We start from the raw sequence: 23179 nt of genomic DNA on the forward strand, positions 1-23179 counted from the left end.
TTTTTTTAATAGTTTATTGTCAAATTAGTTTCCACATAACACTCAGTGCTCATCCCCACAAGTGTCCTCCTCCATGCCCATCCCCCCCTCCCCCCACATCCATCAGTCCTCAGTTTTTGTCAGCATTCAAGAGTCTCTCATGGTTTGCCTCTCTCCCTCTCCCCCACCATTTCCCCCCTTCTTCTCCCCCTTGTTCCTCAGTTAAGTTCCTCCTAATCCTCCTATACGTGTAAACATATGATATTTGTCCTCTGCCTGACTTATTTCGCTCAGCATAACACCCTCAAGGTCCATCCATGTTGCTACACATGGCCAGAGTTCATTGTTTCTCGTTGCCATGTAGTATTCCATGGTATAGATAAACCACATCTTCTTGATCCATTTGTCCCTTGATGGACACTTAGGCTCTTTCCATGTTTTGGCTATTGTTGAGAGTGCTGCTATGAACATTGGGGTACATGTGCTCCAAAAGGCCATTTCTTACAAGTCAGCACTTACGATGGGAGCTGGCTGTGGTCCTTCTACTGCCCATGTGTGAATTGCTCCATCTGAACATTCAGGGACAGGCTCAAAGCCAGCACCCCCATGAGGGGCACCTCCGCAGTCACAACACATCAACAAAAATGGGACCACTGATGGTGAAAGCATAGGAATATTGGAATTAGCTGCAGAACCACATTAAAATAAAACAACTTACTTTTTTTTTTTTAATGTTTTATTTATTTCTAGGAGACAGAGAGAGAGACAGCGTGAGCAGGGGAGGGTCAGAGAGAGAGGGAGTCACAGACTGAAACAGGCTCCAGGCTCTGAGCTGGCAGTCAGCACAGAGCCCGATGCGGGGCTCAAACCCACGAACCGCGAGATCATGACCTAAGCGAAAGTCAGACGCTTAACCGACTAAGCCACCCAGGCGCCCCAACAACTTACTTTTTATGATTAAATTTGAATCCCTAATATAATTGCCCTTGATTTAAAAATTATTATGAAAGCTTCAGACAACAAACTGATTGATACCAAAATCAAATGTGAGCTTCAGTATACAGGACTGTGATCAACTTTAATTTGTTATATAATATTCAAATTACACATATTGTTACACCTTTAAAACAGATGCGTCTTTTTGCTGTCATTACTCAGGAAAATATTAAAGGAGACAAAAAGGAGAGCTGCAGAGGACAATGTGTTTGAGTCTTTGTGTTCCCTCCTCCATGAGTTTATTTTTTTCCTTTCACACATGCCTGCTTTTTTTTTATTTCAGCAGTGAAATCTTACCCATGCTTGAAGTAATTATTCCCTAAAGACTTCCTCCACATGGAATTTTTTCTTGAATTTACTCACACACAAATGGAGAGTATTATGCTGCCTAACAATGTCTTTCTGTTTGTTAATCAGTTAGGTTTTCTTATTCATCTAAATAAGTTTCTAGCAGAGTCTTTTATATAATATAACCTTGATTAATGATTTGGAATAAATGGATGGATGAAGAAAAGGATATGTAAGTCAGAAATATGACAAAGGATGGAAAGAAACAAGAAGGAAGCAATGAAGAGAGGAAGGAGCATAGTAAGGATAGTAATAAGGGAGGGATAGTAAGAGAGGAGAAAAAGAAAGGAAAGAGGGAAAGAATCGAATGTATTTCCCTTTCTTGAGAATTTGCTGGGCTTAGAAATAGCTTTGAATCTAGAGATATTTGACCCCAAATCCCATGCATAATTTTTAAATCTTTTACTAACTACGCTGCCCAAAGGTAAACAATATAAGAAACAAGCTCAAAATGAAAGTCGTCTATTCCTTGCAGTAGAGATAAACAATGCCTGAGTAATTAAGTTACTTTTATAAAGTACCTAATTTTAGGGGTGCCTGTGTGGTTCAGTCAGTTAACTATCCAACTTTGGCTCAAGTCGTGATCTCACAATTCATGAGTTTGAGCCCTGCAATGGGCTCTGTGCTGACAGCTGGGAGCCTGGACCCTGCTTTGGACTCTGTGTCTCCCTCTCTCTCTGCCCCTCCCCTGCTCACGCTCTGTCTCTCTCTCTCTCTTTCTCTCTCTTTCTGTCTCTCTCTCTCTCAATAAATAAATAAACACTATAAAGTACTTAATTTTAAAGTTTTAAAATGTTGGTTAATAATAATATGGCTAGGGGCGCCTGGGCAGCTCGGTCGGTTAAGCGTCTGACTTCAGTTCAGATCATGCATGATCTCACAGCCTGTGAGTTCGAGCTCCATGTCGAGCTCCGTGCTGACAGCTCCGAGCCTGGGGCTTGCTTCAGATTCTGTGTCTCCCTCTCTCTCTCTCCCCCTCCCCCGCTCACTCTCTGTCTCTCTTTCTCAAAAAATAAATGTTAAAAAAATATTAAAAGATAATAAATATGACTAAAAAAGTGAAATTAGAGAATTAACTTCTCATAAATTTTATGTTACATTCTGCAAGTTTGCTTTTTCTGTGTAGCCTTTACTGATTGTTTGGATCTTTTCTGACTGTCTTCTTCACTCAGATAGCAATCTGAACCTGCCAGTTATGACACTTTCCCATTGCACTGAGATTAGAGGCAAGGACCTTTTGGGCCTCTACTGCAATATAAGGGGGTCAAGCAGTTTGACTTTCTTATCTCATTAACCCAACACCAAACAGGAATTTCTTGGTAAGTGCACAAAATAAGAATTTGTAAAGTACATTTTATCAAAAGGTCAGAAAGTTTATCTCCTCCCCATAATTTCAGGGGGGGCGACACACATGAATAGGACGGTGAAAAGTACTTACATCCTAGGACCAAGAATCCCATGATGAGCAGTCCAATCCCAGCAGGACCAAAATGGACATTATCTGAGAGAAGCTGATAAGTATTGCCTCCTCCTTCAGAGTTGGTGTTGGTGTTTGTATTGGTACCACCACCGTAATCAGTGGAAGTTTTGTCATCTGTGTTAGTACTGGTGTCATATCCACCGGTACCTCCACTGCCACCTCCATCGCTACTCCCACCGTCACCTCCGCCACCTCCGCCACTACTTCCGCTACCTCCAGTAGTGGTTTCTGTATTACTTTTATCATCCGTTTTCCAGCCAGAACCATCAAGGTTAATATTAATTGTTCCAGTACAAGTTCTTTGAAGATTATCTGTAACAAGATTAAAATGAAAGAAATATTTAACACATTGACTGTAATAATTGTTGGACAATACAAAGCCATTTTTTTCAATCGATAACTTATTTCAATGTCTTTATTCTCATTAATTCAGTAACTTCCCAAATTGGCCCTTGCATGTGACTAAGTTTTTAAATCAGACGAAGGTGAATATTTAAAAAATATTTTTAAATGTTTACTTACTTTAATTTTTCTTTTATCTAGTAATTTGTTTATTTATTATAATTTATATCCCAAGTTAGCATATAGAGAGGGTAAATGTTTATTTAATTTTGAGAGCGAGAGAGAGAGACAGAGAGAGACAGAGACAGAGAGACAGAGCATGAATGGGGGAGGGGCAGAGAGAAAGCTGGGGAGACACAGAATCTGAAGCAGGCTCCAGGCTCTGAGCAGTCAGCACAGAACCCCACATGGGTCTGGAATTCATCAGTTGTGAGACCATGATATTTATTTTGGCTCATAGTTTGGCTCATAGTTTGCCTACACATATTACCTGTTAATTATTATAGATAATGCTATAAAATCTCTGCTTTCAGACTTTTAGAGTTAGGACTTCTCCCAAAATTATTAAAATGGGTAAACACATAAGAATGATTTTGTTTGAAGTCATTGTTTTTATCTCTATGACAGAAATATGAGCTTTGTGTCAGACTTTGGTCATTGATGTAACCCTAGAACCTGGCACACTGGCTGGCATTTGGTCAGGATTCAATATATAGTTTCTGAATAAATGAAGAAAGAGATCCCTGGAAGCACATAACAGAGACAAGTTAAAATTCAGTCTATCTAACATTAAAGCCCATGCCCTTTCAGCTCAGCTATGCTGATTCTACTATTACTATTGTTTTTGTTGTTATTTTTATCATTATCATTGCATACACTATTATAAGTTTTCATTTTTTGAAGACAAAAGGAATGCTCTTTATTTGAATTAAGCCTAACTATTTCGTAAGCAGTCTCCTTTCATGTATCTAATTAAGCTTGATGTTGATTGTCATCAAAGGAGCAAAGTAGCGATTGCTTAAGATAATTTCAGCACTGAATCAAAACAAGTTTTATCTATAGATGAAATCAACATTTCAATTTGTAATGTACATTTTTAAAACCATATTTATTTTGGGGGTGCCTTAGTAGCTCTGCTAGTTAAGAATCCAACTCTTGGGGGTGCCTGAGTGGTTCAGTTGGTTAAGCGGTTCACTTCGGGTTAGGTCATAATCTCACAGATTGTGAATTCAAGCCCCACATCAGACTGTGTGCTGACAGCTCAGAGCCTGGATGGAGACTGCTTTGAATTCTGTATCTCCCTCTCTCTCTGCCCCTCCCCTGCTTGTGCTCTCTCTCTCTTAAAAATAAATAAACATAAGAAATTTAAAAAAACTCTAACTCTTGGTTTTGGTTCAGGTCATGGTATCAAGGTTTGTGGGTTCTAGACCCATATAGAGCTCTGAACTCAAAGCACAGAGCCTGCTTGGAATTCTTTCTCTCTCTTTTTCTCTGTCTGTTCCTGCTATCTCTCTCTTTCTCAAAATAAATAAATAAATAAATATATTAAATATATTTTTAAAGACTACATTTATTTTAACTAATTATGATTAAAAAACCAGTATAATGCAATGAATTTCTGAATTGTTGAATGACTTTAAACTTATGGTTTCTTCTTAACAGAAGACCATAGAGAGGGGAAGGGGAAAAATAGTTGGGGAGAGGGAGGGAGGTAGACCATAAGAGACTCTTAAATACTGAGAACAAACTGAGCATTGAGGGGGCTGGGGGAGAGGGGAAAATGGGTGATGGGCATGAAGGAGGGCATTTGTTGGGATGAACACTGGGTGTTATATGGAAACCAACTTGACAATAAACTATATTAAAACAAACAAACAAATAAATAAATAAACTTAAGTTTCTTTTCAAAGTTTATTTATTTATTTTAATAGAGAGAGAGAGAGCACGTGCACGTGTGCACAAGCAAGGGCAAGGCAGAGAAAGGGGGAGAGAGAAAACCCCAAGCTGGCTCCAGGCTGTCATCACTCAATGTCACAAACCATGAGATCGTGACCTGAGCTGAGATCAAGAGGCAGGCTGATGCTTAACTGACTGAGCCACCCAGGCGCCCCTGGTTGAATGACTTTAAAGAAATGTTATTTCATTTCTTTTTAGTCTGCAAAGCAAGTGGAAATTGTCAACTCCTGTTTAGGACAATCAAAAGAGACACACAGAGAGACAGAGAGAGACAGAGAGAGAGAGAGAGAGAGAAAAGGGGAGAAATAGAAAGGAGAGAAGAGGAACTGAATTAGCAAAGGTCGTTTAGTGGAATTAGTCTCAGGGACTTTTCACCTCTTGTGGCCAACCTAATTTAAATTTTGTTGGTTTGGCAAATTAACATAAGCATGCTACTTCCAAATTGTTCACAGGAAGTTGTACATCACCTTTACAAAAAAAAAAATTATGTAACATTATGTCTGTTCTTTTGGACTAATTATTTGAAAGTAATTTAATAATACAATTTAAAAATTTCATTTATTGATATGAATAAGAACTAGTATTTATTGAATGTCAGTACATTTCAAAGTGCTTTACATATTAATAACTCTTTTAATATCTCTAGATCCATAGTGTTAGTGTTCCATTTTACAGAAGAAAAGACTGAGGAATAAATGGATTAAGTAACGTCTTTAAAATCCCATTGCCACTAAGTGATAGTGAAAGATACCAATCCATTTTCACTCCAGAGCTCATGGCCTTAGCCACTGAGTTACACTGTCTCTCATATCATTAAAAATTTGTATCTATAATAGCTGATATGATTTTTCTGTTGGGAAAGGATCACTTCAAAATATAACAAAGTTTTAATTTCTGAGTACATATCTAATTTCCTCTAGAAGGGAAAAAAAGTTAAGTTGATTTCTTACCGTCTATAGATAGAATTGTTCCTTGGTATTTCCCCCCAAGCATTTGATACTGTTCCATGGTAACTGCATTTCTCAAAGTAATTATGCCTGTTTTGGAGTCAACATCGAGTAGGTTACCAGGATTATTTCCCATTACGTATCTGTAGTTGAAGAAAACAATACAAATTAATGTTAGCTATCTAAAAGAGAGACAGAGAGACACAGATTTTGATTATAAAACACATGTTTCAAGTCAGTGATTATAAGCTCTGGGTATAATTTTCAATTATTAGAGACTTTATTTTTTACCAGGGCAGTGCCACCACATTCAGAAATAGAAAAGGTATGGGGGGGTGCCTGGGTGGCTTAGCTAGTTGAACAAACAACTCTTGATTTTGGCTCAGGTCATGAATCCAGGATGGTGGGATCAAGCCCTGAGTCAGGGCTCCATGCTGAGCTTTGAGCCTGCTTAAGATTCTCCCTCTCTCTCTCTCTGTCTCTCTCTCTCTGCCCCACTGCTCCTCTCTTCCAGTCTCTCTCTCTCTAAAAAAATTTTAAAAATAGATAGAAGAGGTTTAATTTGGGGCACCTGGGTGGCTCAGTCAGTTAAACGTCTGACTTTGGCTCAGGTCATGATCTCACAGGTGGTGGGTCCAAGCCCCGCCTCAGGCTCTGTGCTGACAGCTAGTTCAGGGCCTGGAGTCTTGTCTTCGGATTCTGTATCTCTCTCTCTCTGACCCTTCCCTGCTTGCGCTGTCTCTCTCTGACTCTCAAAAATAAAAATAAAATTAAAATATTAAAATTTTTCTTTAAAAAAGGAAAAGGTTTAAATTTAAGAAAAATAAATTGCTGGTAGCCAATTCTAATGGAATATCTCTTATGCCCACTTGGATGTCAGAATAATCTTTGATGCTGGCAGTCCCATTTTCGTTTTGTTTTGGTAACATCAAAACTATCCTGGAAGACCCAGCTCCTGGAACTCTCTGGGCTGCTTCTAATTCTAAACGGTTCTCTTCCCTGAGAAGTTAAATTGCTTCTTCAACAGTTTGGGGCTGCATTCTCTCCCAATTTTTATTCCCCCTTCCCATGTTCACAATGACTTTATAGGGCTTCTTTTGAATTTCCTTCACATCTACATATTTCTTAAATGTTGCTTAGATAACTCTGTCTCAGGCACTGTTATATTCAAAGACTAGATGGGAGGGGATGGGGGGATGGTCTTCCCTCAGTCAACTCATGTCTGTGGAGCACAAAGAGAGTTTATCAATATTAAATGCTGATTAAAGTGAAGCGAGTAACTGAAATGAGCTAACTAAATCTAACTGACTTCAATCTGGGCCGATTTGCAAGGTAAAAATCAATCCATCAAATCTTCTGGGAGAATAAAGTTGATATGTGGTATCAGCTAATGGGTCAATAAAATGCACAAACATGGAAATGTCAAACTTTTAGTATTTTCCAAGTTTACTTTTTTTACATCTTACATTTGCACAAATTTTTATATTTTAAGTTAAAAGCTGTAAATTAAATAACAATTCAGTAGCTTGTACTTTTTATGATTGAATGATGGTTTCAAAAATAAAGTATTTTAATTTAGATGCTTAAAATTTCTAAAGAGAACACATGTACTTAAGTTCAATATATGGTAAAAATTATTTGGAGAATATCAGTCTTACCTAACAGTTGTTGAAGCTCCACCTGTGTCCAGGTCAGTAGCTACAAAGTCTCCCACTTTATAATTTTGTCCCATGTTGCTAGTCACCACGTATGTCTTTGAACCTGGACGGAACACTGAGCCTTCAATTACATTTAACACAGTCACAGAGATGGCGGTTGCTGTGAGCTTATATTGAGACATAATTGAGTGATGAAATTCAGCTTTATTTCTGACACCCATACTAAGTTGCAGATTCTTCATTTCTTCATAATCTAGGGGCTAGAAAAGGCAGAGTGAAATAGTTTTACTATAAGAAAAAAACAATCTGGAAGAAAGGCAAATCCTTTGATAATAGGCCAGAAAACTCTTGCATTTCTTTCTTTAATTAAATATAAATGCATATAAATACACACTCTATTCTTTCTTTAATTCAATACACACACATGAAAATACAGTAAGTAAAAAACCCAACTGTCCTAGATCCTTTGTCAAAAAAAATTGATATGACATGATTTAATTATCCATCAAATTAAAACCTTAAAATATGTAGATGACGTTTTGTCTTTTTTTTTCTTTTTGTAGCAAAAAGACAGTTTATGTTAGCTTCTATCATTTCATTTTTCTCAAAAAGTAGATCTAGAGGCACCTGGGTGACTGAGTTGGTTAAGTGTTCAACTCTTTGATTTCAGCTCAGGTCACGATCTTCCGGTTTGCAGAATTGAGCCCTGCGAACTCTCCACATGGGGCTCTGCTGTGACTGCACAGAGCCTGCTTGGGATTCTGTCTCTCCCTCTCTCTTTGCCCCTCTCCTTCTCACGCACTCATACTGTCTCTCAAAAATAAGTAAACATTTTTTTTACTTTCCTTTTCTTTAATGTTTTATTTATGTCTGAGAGAGAGAGAGAGAGAGAGACAGCGTGAGCAAGGGAGGGTCAGAGAGACAGGGAGATACAGAATCTGAAGCAGGCTCCAGGCTCTTAGCTAGCTGTCAGCACAGAGCCCGATGCCAGACTGGAACCTATGAACCGTGAGATCATGACCTGAGCCGAAGTTGGAGGCTTAACTGACTGAGCCACCCAGGTGCCCCAAACATTTTTTTTTTTAAGTAGCCCTATTTATGACAAAGTATGGAGTAAGTATATAGTACATTCAACCATTTGACTTTTTTCCATATACTAGTATTTAGAAGAAATTTTACATCCGTAAATGTGACTTCTTTTAATAAATCTAGTAACAAACATAGTATAAAAGTAATAAAAATCCTTATTTTCTTCAATATATTCTGGAAAATTTTATTTCATATTATAAAATAATCAAGTAGCCATTTTCATTATGAAAGTTGGTGTCAATATTCACCACTTATGAAATTCACAAGTAACTATGCATTATGCCCATAAGTTCCTAGTATATTTTTCTAAATTTTCATGTGAGAGTAATTTAGATGACCATTGATTAATACATCAAACTCTCCACTTAGTACAATTTTTTAAATTTTTGTATTTATTTTTGAGAGAGAGAGAGAGAGACAGAGTATGAGTGGGAGAGAGGCAGAGAGAGAGGGAGACACAGAATCTGAAACAGACTCCAGGCTCTAAGCTTTCAGTACAGAGCCCGACATGGGGCTCGAACTCGGGAACAGAGAGATCATGACCTACGCTAGAGTCAGAACTTAACCAACTGAGCCACCCAGGCACCCCTCTACTTAGTACAATTTTTAATCCTAGCTCCAATATTGGCTCTATTTTAATTCCAAGAGAGGCTATGAATGTATACATACATATTATACACACATATTACATATATAATCATAACAAAGGAATTAATATAGGATGTCATGCCAGGAAGAAAAATCAACATTATTCCTGTTTTACAGACAGAGATATTGAGGATAAATAGACTAATTTTTAAAAATAATATAACAGTTTGGGGGTGAAATAGATTAGGAGTCAGTTTCCCCAATATGGAATCCTTGATAGAATAGAGGAGACAATATGAACTTAATAGCTAGAGAAACCTACATTTGAATGTCAGCTGTGCCACTTACTAGCTATCACAACTTGAACAAGTTACATAGCTAGTAAACTTATAAGTAGACAACAGTCTCTGAACCTCAGTGTATTTATCTGCAATATAGGCATGTGGCCTAGTTTGCAGGGATGCTGTGAGGAATAAACTAAAGCATGTACAGGAAATAGAAGCTAGAGGCATGGTCTCTATGAAGACATGAGATAAATGATCACACATTCTTATGGGGACAGAATTCCTTAGAAGTCTATTTCCCAGACTGTTCTGAAGGAAGGAAATAGTTTTAAAAAGGACTGTGTTTTACCACAAAGAATACATATTGCATGTATCACATACATTTCATGCATGGCTATTGCAGATTTTATAAGTTGAGATTCAATGTCTTCCAGCACAGGCTGAATCCTTCACTATTGGCTCCCTAGGAGTCACATGTTGTTTTTCCCACATCTTAGAGGCAATTCTACCTTGGTGTACATGTGGTGGATCATCAATGTAGGGGGGGGACATAGGAGAATTCTGTTGACTTGGACCAAATCTTTGTGGCTTGGGCCAAATCTCTAGTGTATTTATGTTCATAATAAGCCTTGGTCAGCCGCCACAGGGAGATGGGAATGTGATAATTTTATAATGACAGTAATTTAATTTTAATTTTATAAAGACACACTGGAGAACTAAACAACTTTTAATTACATGATAAATATTCTTAGTGCATATTAATTAATGTACATTATCGACACACACACATTTTTATAAGGCCATGTTCAATCTGCTTAAAAATATTCTTCGAACGTCTGATACTAAACCTTAAGGATTACTCATACTTTGCTGTGAGCATAAAATAAGATTCATTTTTTTAGAAATTCTCTTAATTTATATGATCTGTGAAGGAAAAGAGTCTCAAGTTCAAGTTTAGTGCCTGGTTTCATAAAGTGATATAATCCGAAAAAACTGTAAAAAAGCTCTATGTCATATATCATACTAAAATACTGTATTTTTATTCTTTTGCCCTCTCAGTTTTGTAAGATGTTAACATTTTAAGATTAACATTTTGAAAAAGACTAAAAAAATCAAAATATTTAGGGTAATTATACCATACCTTAACAACTTTTAAAATTCCCACATTTGTTCTTTCATTCATTTCTATGTCAAACCAACCTCCCTCATTTCCAGAGATAAAGAAAATTACTGCCATCCAGTTAGCCGAGTACTCTTCATCCAAATCAATTACTCTAATCTCAGCCAAATTTGAATGTAGAGCATTTTCTTCAATAGAAACGGAATACTGAAACAAGAAGGAAAAAAAAATCTTAACACCAACTGTTTGAGTGAGAGAAGAACTCTACTAGATTTCCAGAGAATGTTCATGGTCATTCATTATTTAGAAAAGATATGTGTTTATAGTGTCATGCTTTGCTGTCCAAATACATATAACTTGTCTTGTGTATGTATTGTGTAAACAACAAATATAAGACAAAGTACGTGTTTGCTTACATTTGAGGTTTATGTGACTAAAAATATCCTGTGCCCCTATAAATCGAATTATTTGAAAACATTTCAAAACTAAAGTTATTCACTTTAAGGACAAACACTTACTGAAGGCTGTTCCATGTATGGGATGTTATCATTAACGTCAAGGATTTTAATGCTGCACTCACACTCTGCTGACATGCCATCTGCCCCGCCATCTCGGTCTGAGCCTCTCACAGCAAGGGAATACTGGCTATATTGCTAAAAGCACACACATATCAAAACATTACAAAACATCTCACAGTTGATCTAGACAGTCCTGATTCTGCTTCACTCAAAGTTCTGTTAGAATGTTCGACATTTGCATAAATCTACGATTAAGAAAGGGTGAACAGAGAATATTGAAAATCTGCAGATCTCAATGAATCGATATAGCAGTTGCTACTTCTATTTCCAGTAATGTTTAGTGAGGACCATTTAAAAGAAACAGCACTTTAAAAGGCCTCATTCCTTATTATATGTCCAGGGGTTGAAAAAGTTTATAAAGGGTAAAGTGACCCAAATGGTCAGGAGGAGAGAGATTAAGGTTTATCAAGAATTTATGGCGTGGAAATTCCATACCATAAATAATCAGCCCTGGAATGTACAAGAAGAATAAAGAGATAACAAATGGTTTGCATTTCTGGGAGGTGGGGGTGGTGGACTGAAGCAGTCGAGTTATTGATGATCTATCTTCTTGATTCTACTCAATGGTGCTTAGCTTTTTAGAAGCTGGAAAAAACAATGAAGCCTTTTCCAGACACATGCATACACACATCCTCATTCAAAACTGTGGATATAATGTTACAGGATTCATATTTAGAGACATCTTGAGGTCTCTCCATGGTCTCTATGTTAAAAATATCTACTCTGGTGGCTTGCCAGTGACTGCAGAGTTTCTTTAATTTTTAAATGAGCTCCTCACCACTAAAATGTCTTTTGACATTAAAGGAATACCATTGGGTTCTTTAAGAAAGTTTGAGAGAGAAAATGTTAATGGTCAAAGTCTTCTGATGGTTGTTTTCAAACAAATAAAAAAAGGAGATATAGATAGCTTACGAACTGATAGCTTTTGGATCATTAAAGAGTGTGAAAATAATCTGATTTATCCTAAACCTAGGGATCATTAATAGGGGAATCATCATTTCAAAATAACTATAATAATTAAACTAAAATTTAATTAACTACCAATTAAAAAATAAAACTTCTTCATTTATATCCCTCAAATACATACAGATCAGGTAAATCCTATCAATATTTTTTAAATGATGAAAACGTTGATACTTTTATATTAAATAATGGTACCATATGGCATTAATAGAAACCATGTAATGCTCATTCTAATTTGCTAACAATTATTTTCTTATTTGTGATTGAGAAGGTTGGTCTGGATATTACTCAATTCCTTTCCATTATTCTGATTATGTGATTCATTTCCCAAAATAATTAGTGGGCTGTCAGTAGATGAGATATAGGAAGGAAAAAGAAGAGTTCTGTTGTCAGATGAGTTAAGATATTCTGGGTTAAAAGAAAGATAATCAAGTTTCTTAGCTTATAAGCATTCTTAGACCTTCTACCATTTTCATGCATTGTGATTTGCCAAGATGGGGAACATAATAGCAATTGTTTCTTAAATCTATTTCATTATAGAGCACATTAAAAAATAGAACTTTTGGGGCACCTGGGTGGCTCGTCAGTTAAGCGCCTGACTTTGGCTCAGGTCATGATCTCACAGTTTTTGAATTTGAGCTCCACGTCAGGCTCCATGCTGACAGCTCAGAGCCTAGAGCGTGTTTTGGATTCTGCATATCCCTCTCTCTCTGCCCCTCCTCCTTTCATGCCCTGTCTCTCAAAAATAGATAAACGTTAAAAAAATTAAAAAAATAGAGCTTTGCCTCTGCCTTATGTATGTTCTCATGTACTTTCAGAATATAGTTATCTTAAATTGAGGTAAATCTTAGTTAGGATTGAATGAAAAGTGACAGTTCAAAATGTATTTGAGGAAATGTCATTTTTTTCATTTTGCAGATACTTGTTATGCCATTACTATGATGAGAAAAGGTTATATTTATATTTAAAATTTAAACATTCTTTTTTCTTTTTCTTTCTTAGATACTCTTGCTTTTAGAATCACTTCCTTGGAAACTAACATACCATTCAAAGACAAAGAAAATTACCTCTCTGTCTAGAAAATTATTCATTGTTCGAATTTCTCCAGTGTTTCTATTTATAATAAACATTGGTGAATCAGAAGGTTCCTGTCTTATGATCTTGAAGGCTATTTTTGAATTCAAATTATTTGGTTCATCTGCATCAGTAGCATTGAGTCTCATCACCAGAGTGTCTAGAAATCAAAAAAAGATTGGTTGGAAATGGACAGTTGGCATTTTTATTATAATACAGTATATTGCTTTTAAAACAAGGTGTTAAAGTTGGTTGGTCCATATAATGTACGCTCTACTATTTTCCCAGTCTCCTTCAACAGCTTACCTCCTTTCTATACTTTTGCCTATACAAAAAGATCACATTTTACCAGGAACTTACACATTGCTGATAGTTAGAAAACAAAGATATGTTTTATTCTGTGTTTCCTTTTCATGTTCTAGTACAATACTTTTTTTTTTAAGCCTACTGTGGTGAAACATAATGATATCAAGGCCAGACCAACGCTTTCCCAACTATTGCACTTTCTAGCTATATGAGCCTGGCTTCATGAAGTGCCCACTTCTATAAATAGTACTGTGTTCATTGAGTTCATGAGAGGATGAAACAGTTGAATGAAGAAAAAATTATACAAAGTTCCTGTTGACTGATGTACACTCAATAAATTTATGTTATTGTTCTGTTTTTCATGGTCCCTAGTGAAGTGGTAGGTAACAAGCAGGCTTAAAGAGATGCTTAACCACACATACTTTGTCTTTTCCCTTATCTCTTCCATGAATCTTATAAACAGTTTTGATGAAGGACACTGGAGAAGGAAAAGCTGCCAGTGTTTATAAGCTAGAATTCTTTTTTAGCACAAGTGTCTTGTCTGTAAGCACAAATGCAACAGAGTATTTCCCTTCTTCCCAATGTGTACACGCACATGCACTTGCCTCTGAAGAATGGTACTAAGGAAAACCCAGAGTGGATTTCTATTCCATTTTTCTTTTACGTACTTTGTGGATTTTTATAACAAACATTTTTAGAATGCTGTTTTAGAAAGGATACCTATTTAAGTATAAGTATAGTGTTTAATGAAGAAAAGTAAACTGTAAGAATTTTTGGAATTTATAGGAAATTATACCACTCAAAGGTTAAAGGTAGCTATGGTGAGTTGAAGTTTTGAATTTAAATGGGAAATCATCACTGTTGTTTTAAATATATTTAGGACAACCTTCACTGGTGTGCTGACAGTTAATTTTCCCAAGAGACTCAATAGTTGGCAGTTAAAATGTTGCCATTTACAGTAATCCATGTACTTTTAGATAGTCAAAACTCTTACAGATAAACGCTTTACCAAGTTTATAGGTTTTCTGGTGTCCCTTAACTAACCACTTGGGACCATCAGCTTTCACTCTGCATGGGGGACCAAACAAGGTTAAGTTTATAGTACCTCCCAAATACATAAAATCAGTAATTTGAATAAAAAGCAAGGAAAACCTATATTTATTACATCATATATAAAAAGGGAAAACAAATTTTGCTTTGTGTTTATTCACTGTCAACAGAAGCTCTTGAAGAATGGTCACAAAATAGATGACCTGAAAGTGATTTCTACTAATGACTTGAAGGTAGGTTTAAAAAAAATGGGGGAGGGGGCAGTATGAACAGAAGTAGATAAGATTTGCCCTTCAGAGCAGCCCAGCTTGGAGGTTAAATTCTCCCAGCACCCCTGCCACCACTGTACAAAGTACTTTTGGGATTTTTCCTTAGGAATCTACAAGTGAGCTGGTGTGTGAGTTACATAAGACCCTTCTTTCTTCAGAGTTGCTCCTTGTGTGTACCAGTTTGGAACTACTTCCACAGTTGAAGGGAACCCATTAAAGAGACTTCTCATGCTTTTCTGTTCTGGTTGCTTTTCTATACTTAATCGCTTACATTCATGATGAAGTAGTACCTTCACATAGTTTGGCCTCTCATTGCCTGGCTGTGAAGAGTGATCCGGAAGTCAATATATTCTTGTTTACTTAATAAAATAGATTACTTACTTGCATTAGAATTTTCTTCTATTTGTCCTAGAAAAGTAGACATAGAAAATACTGGAGGGTTGTCATTTATATCCAAAACCCTGACTCTGAGCTCAAGAGGCCTCTCTAAATCTTGACCCAGGGAATTCAGAGCCCGGCAATAGATCTAGGGGAGAAGACAAGAATAATTATTTGGTACAACAGATATTTATTAAATTCTTACTTTGTTTGGACACTATGCTAGGCACTGTGGGTAACCAAAAAATATACGACCTATTATTTCCTACTAGAAGGTAGATACAAACAGTACTTAGAATCAATAAGGAGAGGCAAACACAAACTCAAAATACCACTTGGGAAAAGTTAATGTGATAAGTTATTTAGAAGAAGAATTAAAATACTACAACCTCATAGGGAGATGTAATGATTGAGAGAGATCATGAAGAAGAATTTCAGTAAGTAGAGCTGGGAATTGGCAAGATGTTCCAAACACAGGGTTTTATGTGAGGAAAGACACAGAGTAATGAAAATGCATTATTTGAAATTAGGAGTCAGGGCTATTGGCTTTGAGGATGGGGTAAAGGAGAGTCACATGGAGGCTTCAAAGAAAGGTAGTATTCATTAAGCTAGATGGTGACTATGTGGGTGTTTGTATTATTATTGTTGTCATTATTGTTATTATTTATATATGAAGTAGACACAAGCATAATAGATGTTATTTTACCTGTGTGGTATATCACTTAAAATTACATTGTGATTCAAGAAAAGGTAATAGGTAGGCATGCTGACCTAGAGAGTTTGAGAGTAAACATTGTCAGAGATAAGGCAGGAATATAGATTTGGAGAGAAGGCTAAGGAACTGAAGTAGTCTAAGGACTACAAACAAGCAGTATGACTGAAAGCACAAACATCCATTACTATTTGAAAGTGTTTGGGCATATGGGGATTTTTTTAATGTTTATTTATTTTGAGAGAAAGAGAGTGCAAGGGAGCATGAGTCAGGGAGGGGCAGACAGAGGGAGAGAGAGAAGCTCAAGCAGGCTCGGCACTGACAGCACAGAGCCTGATGTGGGTCTCCATCTCACAAGCCGTGAGATCATGACCTGAGCCGAAATCAAGGGTTGGACCCCTGACTGACTGAGCCACCCAGGCACTCCTGGATAGAAGGGGCTTTAACTGAGCGAGCTTACAAGATCAAGGAAGGTTTTCTTTATTTCTGTTTTATTTTAAGTATTAACAAGTGTTGCCCAGGATGATAAATGGAAAGGGAAGCAGCCAATGGAGCAAGCAGAAGAGAGGTGAAAAAAAGTGGATAGAATAAGGTTCTTGAAGAAACAGGTAATTATGGAACAATGGATATCTCTTGGGGCTAAATTGTGGGGGAAAAGCAGACAATTAATCTTATTTAGAACACTTGTGAACTAGGGGAGAGAGAATTAATTGTGGGAGTGTGTGACGGAAGGCCTCAGACTTTTTAGCAAAGTTGGTCATCAGGTCATTTGCTTAAAGTGGAAATTAGGTTGAGAGTTTGGACTTTTGTCCCAGCCACTGTCAAGAATGGAAGTGTGATGGGCGCCTGGATGGCTCAGTTGGTTAAGGTTCCGACTTCAACTCAGGTCATGATCTCACGGTCCGTGGGATTGGGCCCCACATGGGGCTCTGTGCTGACGGCTAGCTCAGAGCCTGGAGCTTGCTTCAGATTCTGTATCTCCCTCTCTCTCTGACCCTCTCCTGCTCACACTGCCTCTCTCTCTCTCTCAGAAATAAATAAAAATATTTTTAAAAAAAGAATGGAAGTGTGATTTAGTTAAGGATGGATTAGAGTATTTCCAAAGCACATTCGGAGCTCAGGTAAGCCTGAGTAATGTGTTTTTTTTTTTTATAATAAAGTATGTTTAATCAGAAAAGGCTCCCTTAGTAACTTGGCATTGGAGTTAAAGGGAAAGAAGTTTCTCAGCTGAATTAAAGAAAAAGAAGTAAAGGGGCACCTGGATGGCTCAGTCAATTAAGTGTCTGACTTTGGCTCAGGTCATAAGCTCACGGTTTCTGAGTTTCAGCCCAGAGCCTGGAGCCTGCTTTGGATTCTGTGTCTCCATCTGTCTCTGTCCCTCCTCTGCTGGCTTTCAGTCTTGTTCTCTCTCAAAAATAGATAAAAATATTACAAAATTTAAAAAAAAAGAAGTAACGGTTAGGTACTTGCCCTTCCAAACAAATAGTCTAGCTTGCCACTAAAGACCGAGCAGAGGCTAACATTTTTGCTAAGGCATTTCATAAAGGCATTTCTCCTCATCTTACTTGGGTTCTGCTGGGTCATGAGATGCTCATGAATTGAGACAATCAAAAATGTCTCATATTGGAATTCCTGAAATCAAATCAAATGATCTGAGCTTAAGGTATGCCAAATATAGTTTAAGGCTGAACATATGTATTGACATGGAGCCCACTTACAATGAAAAAAGGGGTGACCTCTCGATCAACTATGGATGTTATATTAATTTCACCAGTTTTTTGATTAATGATGAAGATTCCATAAGGTGGCTGATCAATTCCTACTCCAGAGATGCGGTATGTAACTTGCTGGTTTGCAGCACAATCTGAGTGAATCTGCAGAGAGAGCACAGGTGAAAATATTACAGCAAGCAAATAGAAAGTATTATGTTTGATAAAGAGCGGCCACCTTTCTCAAGAATTATTGAATATGAGTACCTGTTTTCTTTTGGGAAATGCTGGAAATCGATATTTTTCTAGCTATAGCTCTAGTGTTTTCCATAATAACTGGCAGTGTAATAAAAAAAATTCAATTCTATTTCTACCAAATAAGAAAATAATAAAATATCACCTTAATAAATCCAGGAGTATGCAGTCACCATTCATTCATTCATTCATTCAACACTTATAATTGGCTGTGTTATTCTCAGGCTCTGTGCTAGCACTGGCACTAGAGTAGGGAACTCCTTGCCCTCTGAAGAAGATTAGCAATGTTGTCATTATAAAACTTTGGTCTCCTGATTCAAAATCATTTTTTATATAAAGTTTCAGAAGAAAATTTGAAGTAGATTTATGTAGGTAGCAAGAGTTATCTGACACTGTGTAGAAGTTCTTAATTCTGAAAATGGGGAGGATGTGATATCAGAAAAGTAAAGAGATCATCCCAAATAAGTGGTTTATAGAAACTGGGATTCTTTCTTTGAAATAAAATATTATAGGACTCCATGCAAATCTAAATGGGGAGTCTGTCTTTCTATCTGAATGTGTGTGTATATTTGTATATGTGTCTATGTCTGTGAGTCTGTGTGTGGGGATGCATTTGTGAGTGTGTGTGTGTGTGTGTATTTGTACAAAGGAAGATTTACAAGAGAGTATGAAAGAGAATCCATTGTGAATTCTTATTTTAAAAAGTCAAAAGTAGGAATTCAATTCTAATAGATTAAGTCAGAAAAAATACACATTACAATAGTCCCTCTGAATATGCTGAGTGTTAAAATCATTATTTAAATCACTACATTTTTCAGGGCTCCAGGGTGGCTCAGTCAGTTAAGTGGCTGACTTTGGCTCAGGTCATTGTCTCATGGTTCATGGGTTTGATCCTTGTGTGGGGCTCTGTGCTGACAGCTCAGAGCCTGGAACCTGCTTCAGATTCTGTGTCTCCCTTTCTGTCTGCCCCACCCCTGCTTGTGCTCTGTCTCTCTCTGCCTCTCAAAAATTAATTTAAAAATGTTAAAAACTTTTTAAATCACTTCGGGTGCCTGGGGCTCTCAGTTGGTTAAGCATCAGACTTTGGCTCAGGTCATGATCTTGCAGTTCGTGGGTTCAAGCCCTGTATCAGGCTCTGTGCTGACAGCTCAGAGCCTGAAGCCTGCTTCAGATTCTCTCTCTCTTTCTCTCTCTCTGCCCCTCCCCCTGCTCACATTCTGTTCTCTCTCAAAAAAAAAAACATTAAAAATATATATAATTTTTTAAATCACCATATTTTTCTACCTAGAATTTGGGATGCCATATGGTCATGTGTATTTATTTTACCAATGAGTCAATATTTGTTTACCCAAGTGCCTAAATTTTTTAATTTATCCTTTTAATGGTTCAGCTTTCATAGTCTGAGTGACTATAGTTCTGTTTCCTATTATAACTTCTCAGTGAATTATACTCATAAAGTATTTAAAAGGCAGTTCCTTTTGAACTTTAACCATCCCATCCAGTCTGATTTTCAATTTGGAGCTTGGGGTGGATACTTACTTTGGCAATTGGGTTCCTCTTTGAATTGTCTTCGCCTTCACGACAGGCTGCAGCGAACTTGATCCATTCACGTTTTTGCCTTCTGATCGAATGCCACTTGATGGTGCCATTTTTGGCATTGTAGTCTCTTACCTTGAAAGGGTAGGATAAAGTAGTAGTATTTTTAACTTTTATTCATAATTCACATTCCACTGCAGATGTTGGAGGAACCGGTATTGTAATGTCAGAGAGGATGTTGAATTGGGAAAATTTTTTGATAACCTATTAACTTTAGCATACCAATCATCTTACTTACAAGGATGAATTTTCTTTGGAAAATATGTTGTAACTCCCAAAGCATTTTCCTAATTTTTATTTTGGAAAAAATAGATTTGCTGTATATTACCTGGATTCGAAATTCACTGTTAACTTCCACCACCACCTATAAAAAAACAATATAATCACAACAGTTAATTTTTAATTAAGTGCTTTATAATTCATGTTATCTAATCATTTTTAAGAAATCAATCATGTCTCGTGAGTCATTAGAATTATTTTATCAGTCCAGATAGCAGATGGATCTGGCTTATCTCTCAGGTCTAGTAATAATACTGTGGATTCCTTTTCTTTTTGTTCTTACTTTTCAGTTATGCTTTTTTCTTTTTAACTTCTTTTATTTTTTAACATCTTTTTCATTCTTCGCTGATACAGATACACATTATCATATGAGCTAGGATATTGAACCCAGGAGGAGTAAGTTGGAAATTTAGGCTTTCTTCGTAAATCTTGTTCCTGAAGAGCTAGAGATACTCTGATGCTATTCAGTGATATTCAACAGTAAGTTATGATACTTAAACTTTGACTATAGTTTCAGGATCTGACTACTCATAGATGGAAATAGAAAAAAATGTTTTAGAGTGAAGAAAGGATATGAAACAGGAGGTATCTGAAAAGTTTCAGAATATTTTCTCCTTCACATTCTAATCCTAAATGGGAGATTTTCTAGTGTTTTTGAAAGTCTTATGATGGTAGATTTGCTTTGAGATATAAGAATAAATAGTCCTACGATAAAAGCAAAAAATTTCCTCTGTAAAATGAGTTCCGGTTTGATGTTTCATGCTAACACTAAAATAAAAAAAAAAAAGGTGATATAAATTCATCCTTCCATAGCAAGAAGAAATTGTAGGCATATAGGGACAAATTAATGGGTAAGAAATTTCCATTAGTCTCTTCTTCAGCATTAAGCAATTTACCTGTCCAACAAGCAAGCTACTCAGGCAGAGCTCTGCCTCATTTCGGCTCTGGCCTCAATCGTTACATGTGATTTGTAGTGAAAGATCAAGATAATTTAAATTACTTTTCTCTAAAACCCAAAGGCATTTCTACAAAGACACTTATATATTAAGTGTAATATATCAGTATATTTAAGACAGTAAAATGCCTATCTAAAAACTTAGTGTATTTGAAGGCTAGTTTTCATTTATTAACTTTTTACTTGCACTTGGAGTCATTAAAATTGATGTAAATCCTTCTGTTTATTTCTCTCTAAATAAAGAAATTTTCAACTTCTATTTCAATTTCTTTAGAATTGCAAAATATGAAAATTATTATCATAATTAGATTTCATCAGTATCACTGATAAAAGAAATTATAGCTGCATTAAAAAATACTAATAATAGTAATTTTAAAATATAGTAAGTTACTTTTTATAGTTTTTAAAACAAAATTTTGCTTTCTAAGTACATTGTTAATAAATTACTTTAAATGATAATTCAGGAAATATATATTTTTGGGTTAATAAGAGCAGTGAAAGATAACTTTTATGGGACTGATAGATTTATGGTATATATTTAATGTTGATTATTATCATCACTGTTACAATTCACTGAATGGTGACTAATTACTAGACAATGTGTTTAGAGAAATCCATGCATTCAGTCTTCACAAATACATGTGGTCAGCACCACAATTTAATTATCTCTATTTTACAGATGAGGATATTGAGTTTTGGATATTAACTTATGGCTAAATAAGATCCACAACAATTCAAACTAAATTTGTGCTTGAGGTGTGGGTTTTACAATACAATGTAAGGTAGCCCATTCCAACTAAATTACAAAATAAACTACACTACAAAGACTTGATACTACAACTTTGAGAAGTCAAAACATTCTGATTTTAATCTAAAATCATATTAACCTTATGAGTAGGAATATTTGTGTATAATAATAACAATAATAATAGTGATTCTAGGCAGAAAAATGTAGATGGGCCACATGGTTTAGAAAAATAACTGAAAAGTTATTATAGAGTCCCTCTCGGGTTCAGAATTAAGCTGATGTTACTTTTTGCTACCTGTGAACTCATGAGCACTCTTTCTTCTCTTCTCTCTCATTTGTGGGTGTGGAATGGGGGTGTGGAGATACCTTATTTGTCTATTTGGAAGCCGTTTCTTCATAGCTACAGAGGTGTGTAGGCATGTGTTATCTGTCTTGCAGTTCCCTGACCACACTGAAGTGTCAGAGCCTACTGTTTGTTTTGGAGAACTATGCCAGATGACTAACAAACCTTCCAACTTTATGAAGCTGGGTCATTCTTTTTCCCATGAGAGGCAATTTAGGCAGAAGACCAAGTAAGTTTCACCATAGTGTCAGGCTCTCAATTGAATCAGTAATTTAAAAACTGCCAAGTCTGCTTAAAAATATGTTGTGTTGACATAGCCTTATTGTCTTTTGCTCAGAGTCTGGAATAAATGCTGAAACAAAGTCACTCTTGGATGTTCAAAGGCAAAATAATGAGATAAAAAGAGTGCTTGGTAAGAGTCAGAAAGCTTTCAGTGTACTACCTAAATTCTCCAAGCCTTAGTTTTCTTACTTGTAAAATGACAGGGGTAGACTAAATTATATACGGTTACGTTTCCAGTTCTAACACCAAATCCCTGTGTGCAGTTGGAAAAAAGCAAAGTTTTTTGATCATGAAAAAGGCATGATAAAATTGTGGGTTTAAAAGATTACTCTGACCACAGGTGGTGGCAAAAGGCAGGATTATAGCCCACAAGCAGTGGAGTGTTCCGCATCAAATTAGGCCAGAGATGAGGAAGAGCTGAACAGGAGTGGTGGCAGTGGTAATAGACCAGAAAGATAAAGAGAGAGATTCCACATGGTTGAATTTCACAAGGCCTGAGAGTCAAGAGAAGGAAGAAGCACATGTACCCCAATGTTCATAGCAGCACTCTCCACAATAGCTAAAACATGGAAAGAGCCTAAGTGTCCATCAACAGATGAATGGATCAAGAAGATGTGGTTTATCTATACCATGGAATACTACATGGCAATGAGAAAGAATGAAATCTGGCCATGTGTAGCAACATGGATGGACCTTGAGGGTGTTATGCTGAGCGAAATAAGTCAGGCAGAGAAGGACAAATATCATATGTTTGCACGTATAGGAGGATTAGGAGGAACTTGACGGAGGGACAAGGGGGAGAAGAAGGGCGGAAATGGCGGGGGAAAGGGAGAGAAGCAAACCATGAGAGACTCTTGAATGCTGACAAAAACTGAGGACTGATGGATGTGGGGGG

The 23179-nt window shown here is 36.5% G+C and overlaps 1 protein-coding gene across 1 annotated transcript in view; it reads right to left on the reverse strand.

The window, feature by feature from the left end:
• Positions 1-22807, reverse strand: part of DSG1 (desmoglein 1) — a 29810-nt gene extending 7003 nt beyond the window's left edge. The window contains exons 1-12 of the mRNA XM_077753856.1: positions 22733-22807; positions 20006-20041; positions 19621-19752; positions 17836-17991; positions 15409-15553; positions 13396-13562; positions 11306-11440; positions 10809-10994; positions 7707-7966; positions 6052-6191; positions 2762-3115; positions 499-632 (exon numbers count right to left, since the gene is read on the reverse strand). Of these exons, the coding sequence (XP_077609982.1) occupies positions 499-632; positions 2762-3115; positions 6052-6191; positions 7707-7966; positions 10809-10994; positions 11306-11440; positions 13396-13562; positions 15409-15553; positions 17836-17991; positions 19621-19752; positions 20006-20041; positions 22733-22807 (1920 nt within the window). The remainder of the gene's footprint in view (positions 1-498; positions 633-2761; positions 3116-6051; positions 6192-7706; positions 7967-10808; positions 10995-11305; positions 11441-13395; positions 13563-15408; positions 15554-17835; positions 17992-19620; positions 19753-20005; positions 20042-22732) is intronic.
• Between the last annotated feature and the right edge of the window lie 372 nt (positions 22808-23179).

Source organism: Crocuta crocuta, unplaced genomic scaffold (assembly GCF_008692635.1).
Source record: "Crocuta crocuta isolate KB4526 unplaced genomic scaffold, BGI_CrCroc_1.0 scaffold231, whole genome shotgun sequence".
Classification (NCBI taxonomy): domain Eukaryota; kingdom Metazoa; phylum Chordata; class Mammalia; order Carnivora; family Hyaenidae; genus Crocuta; species Crocuta crocuta.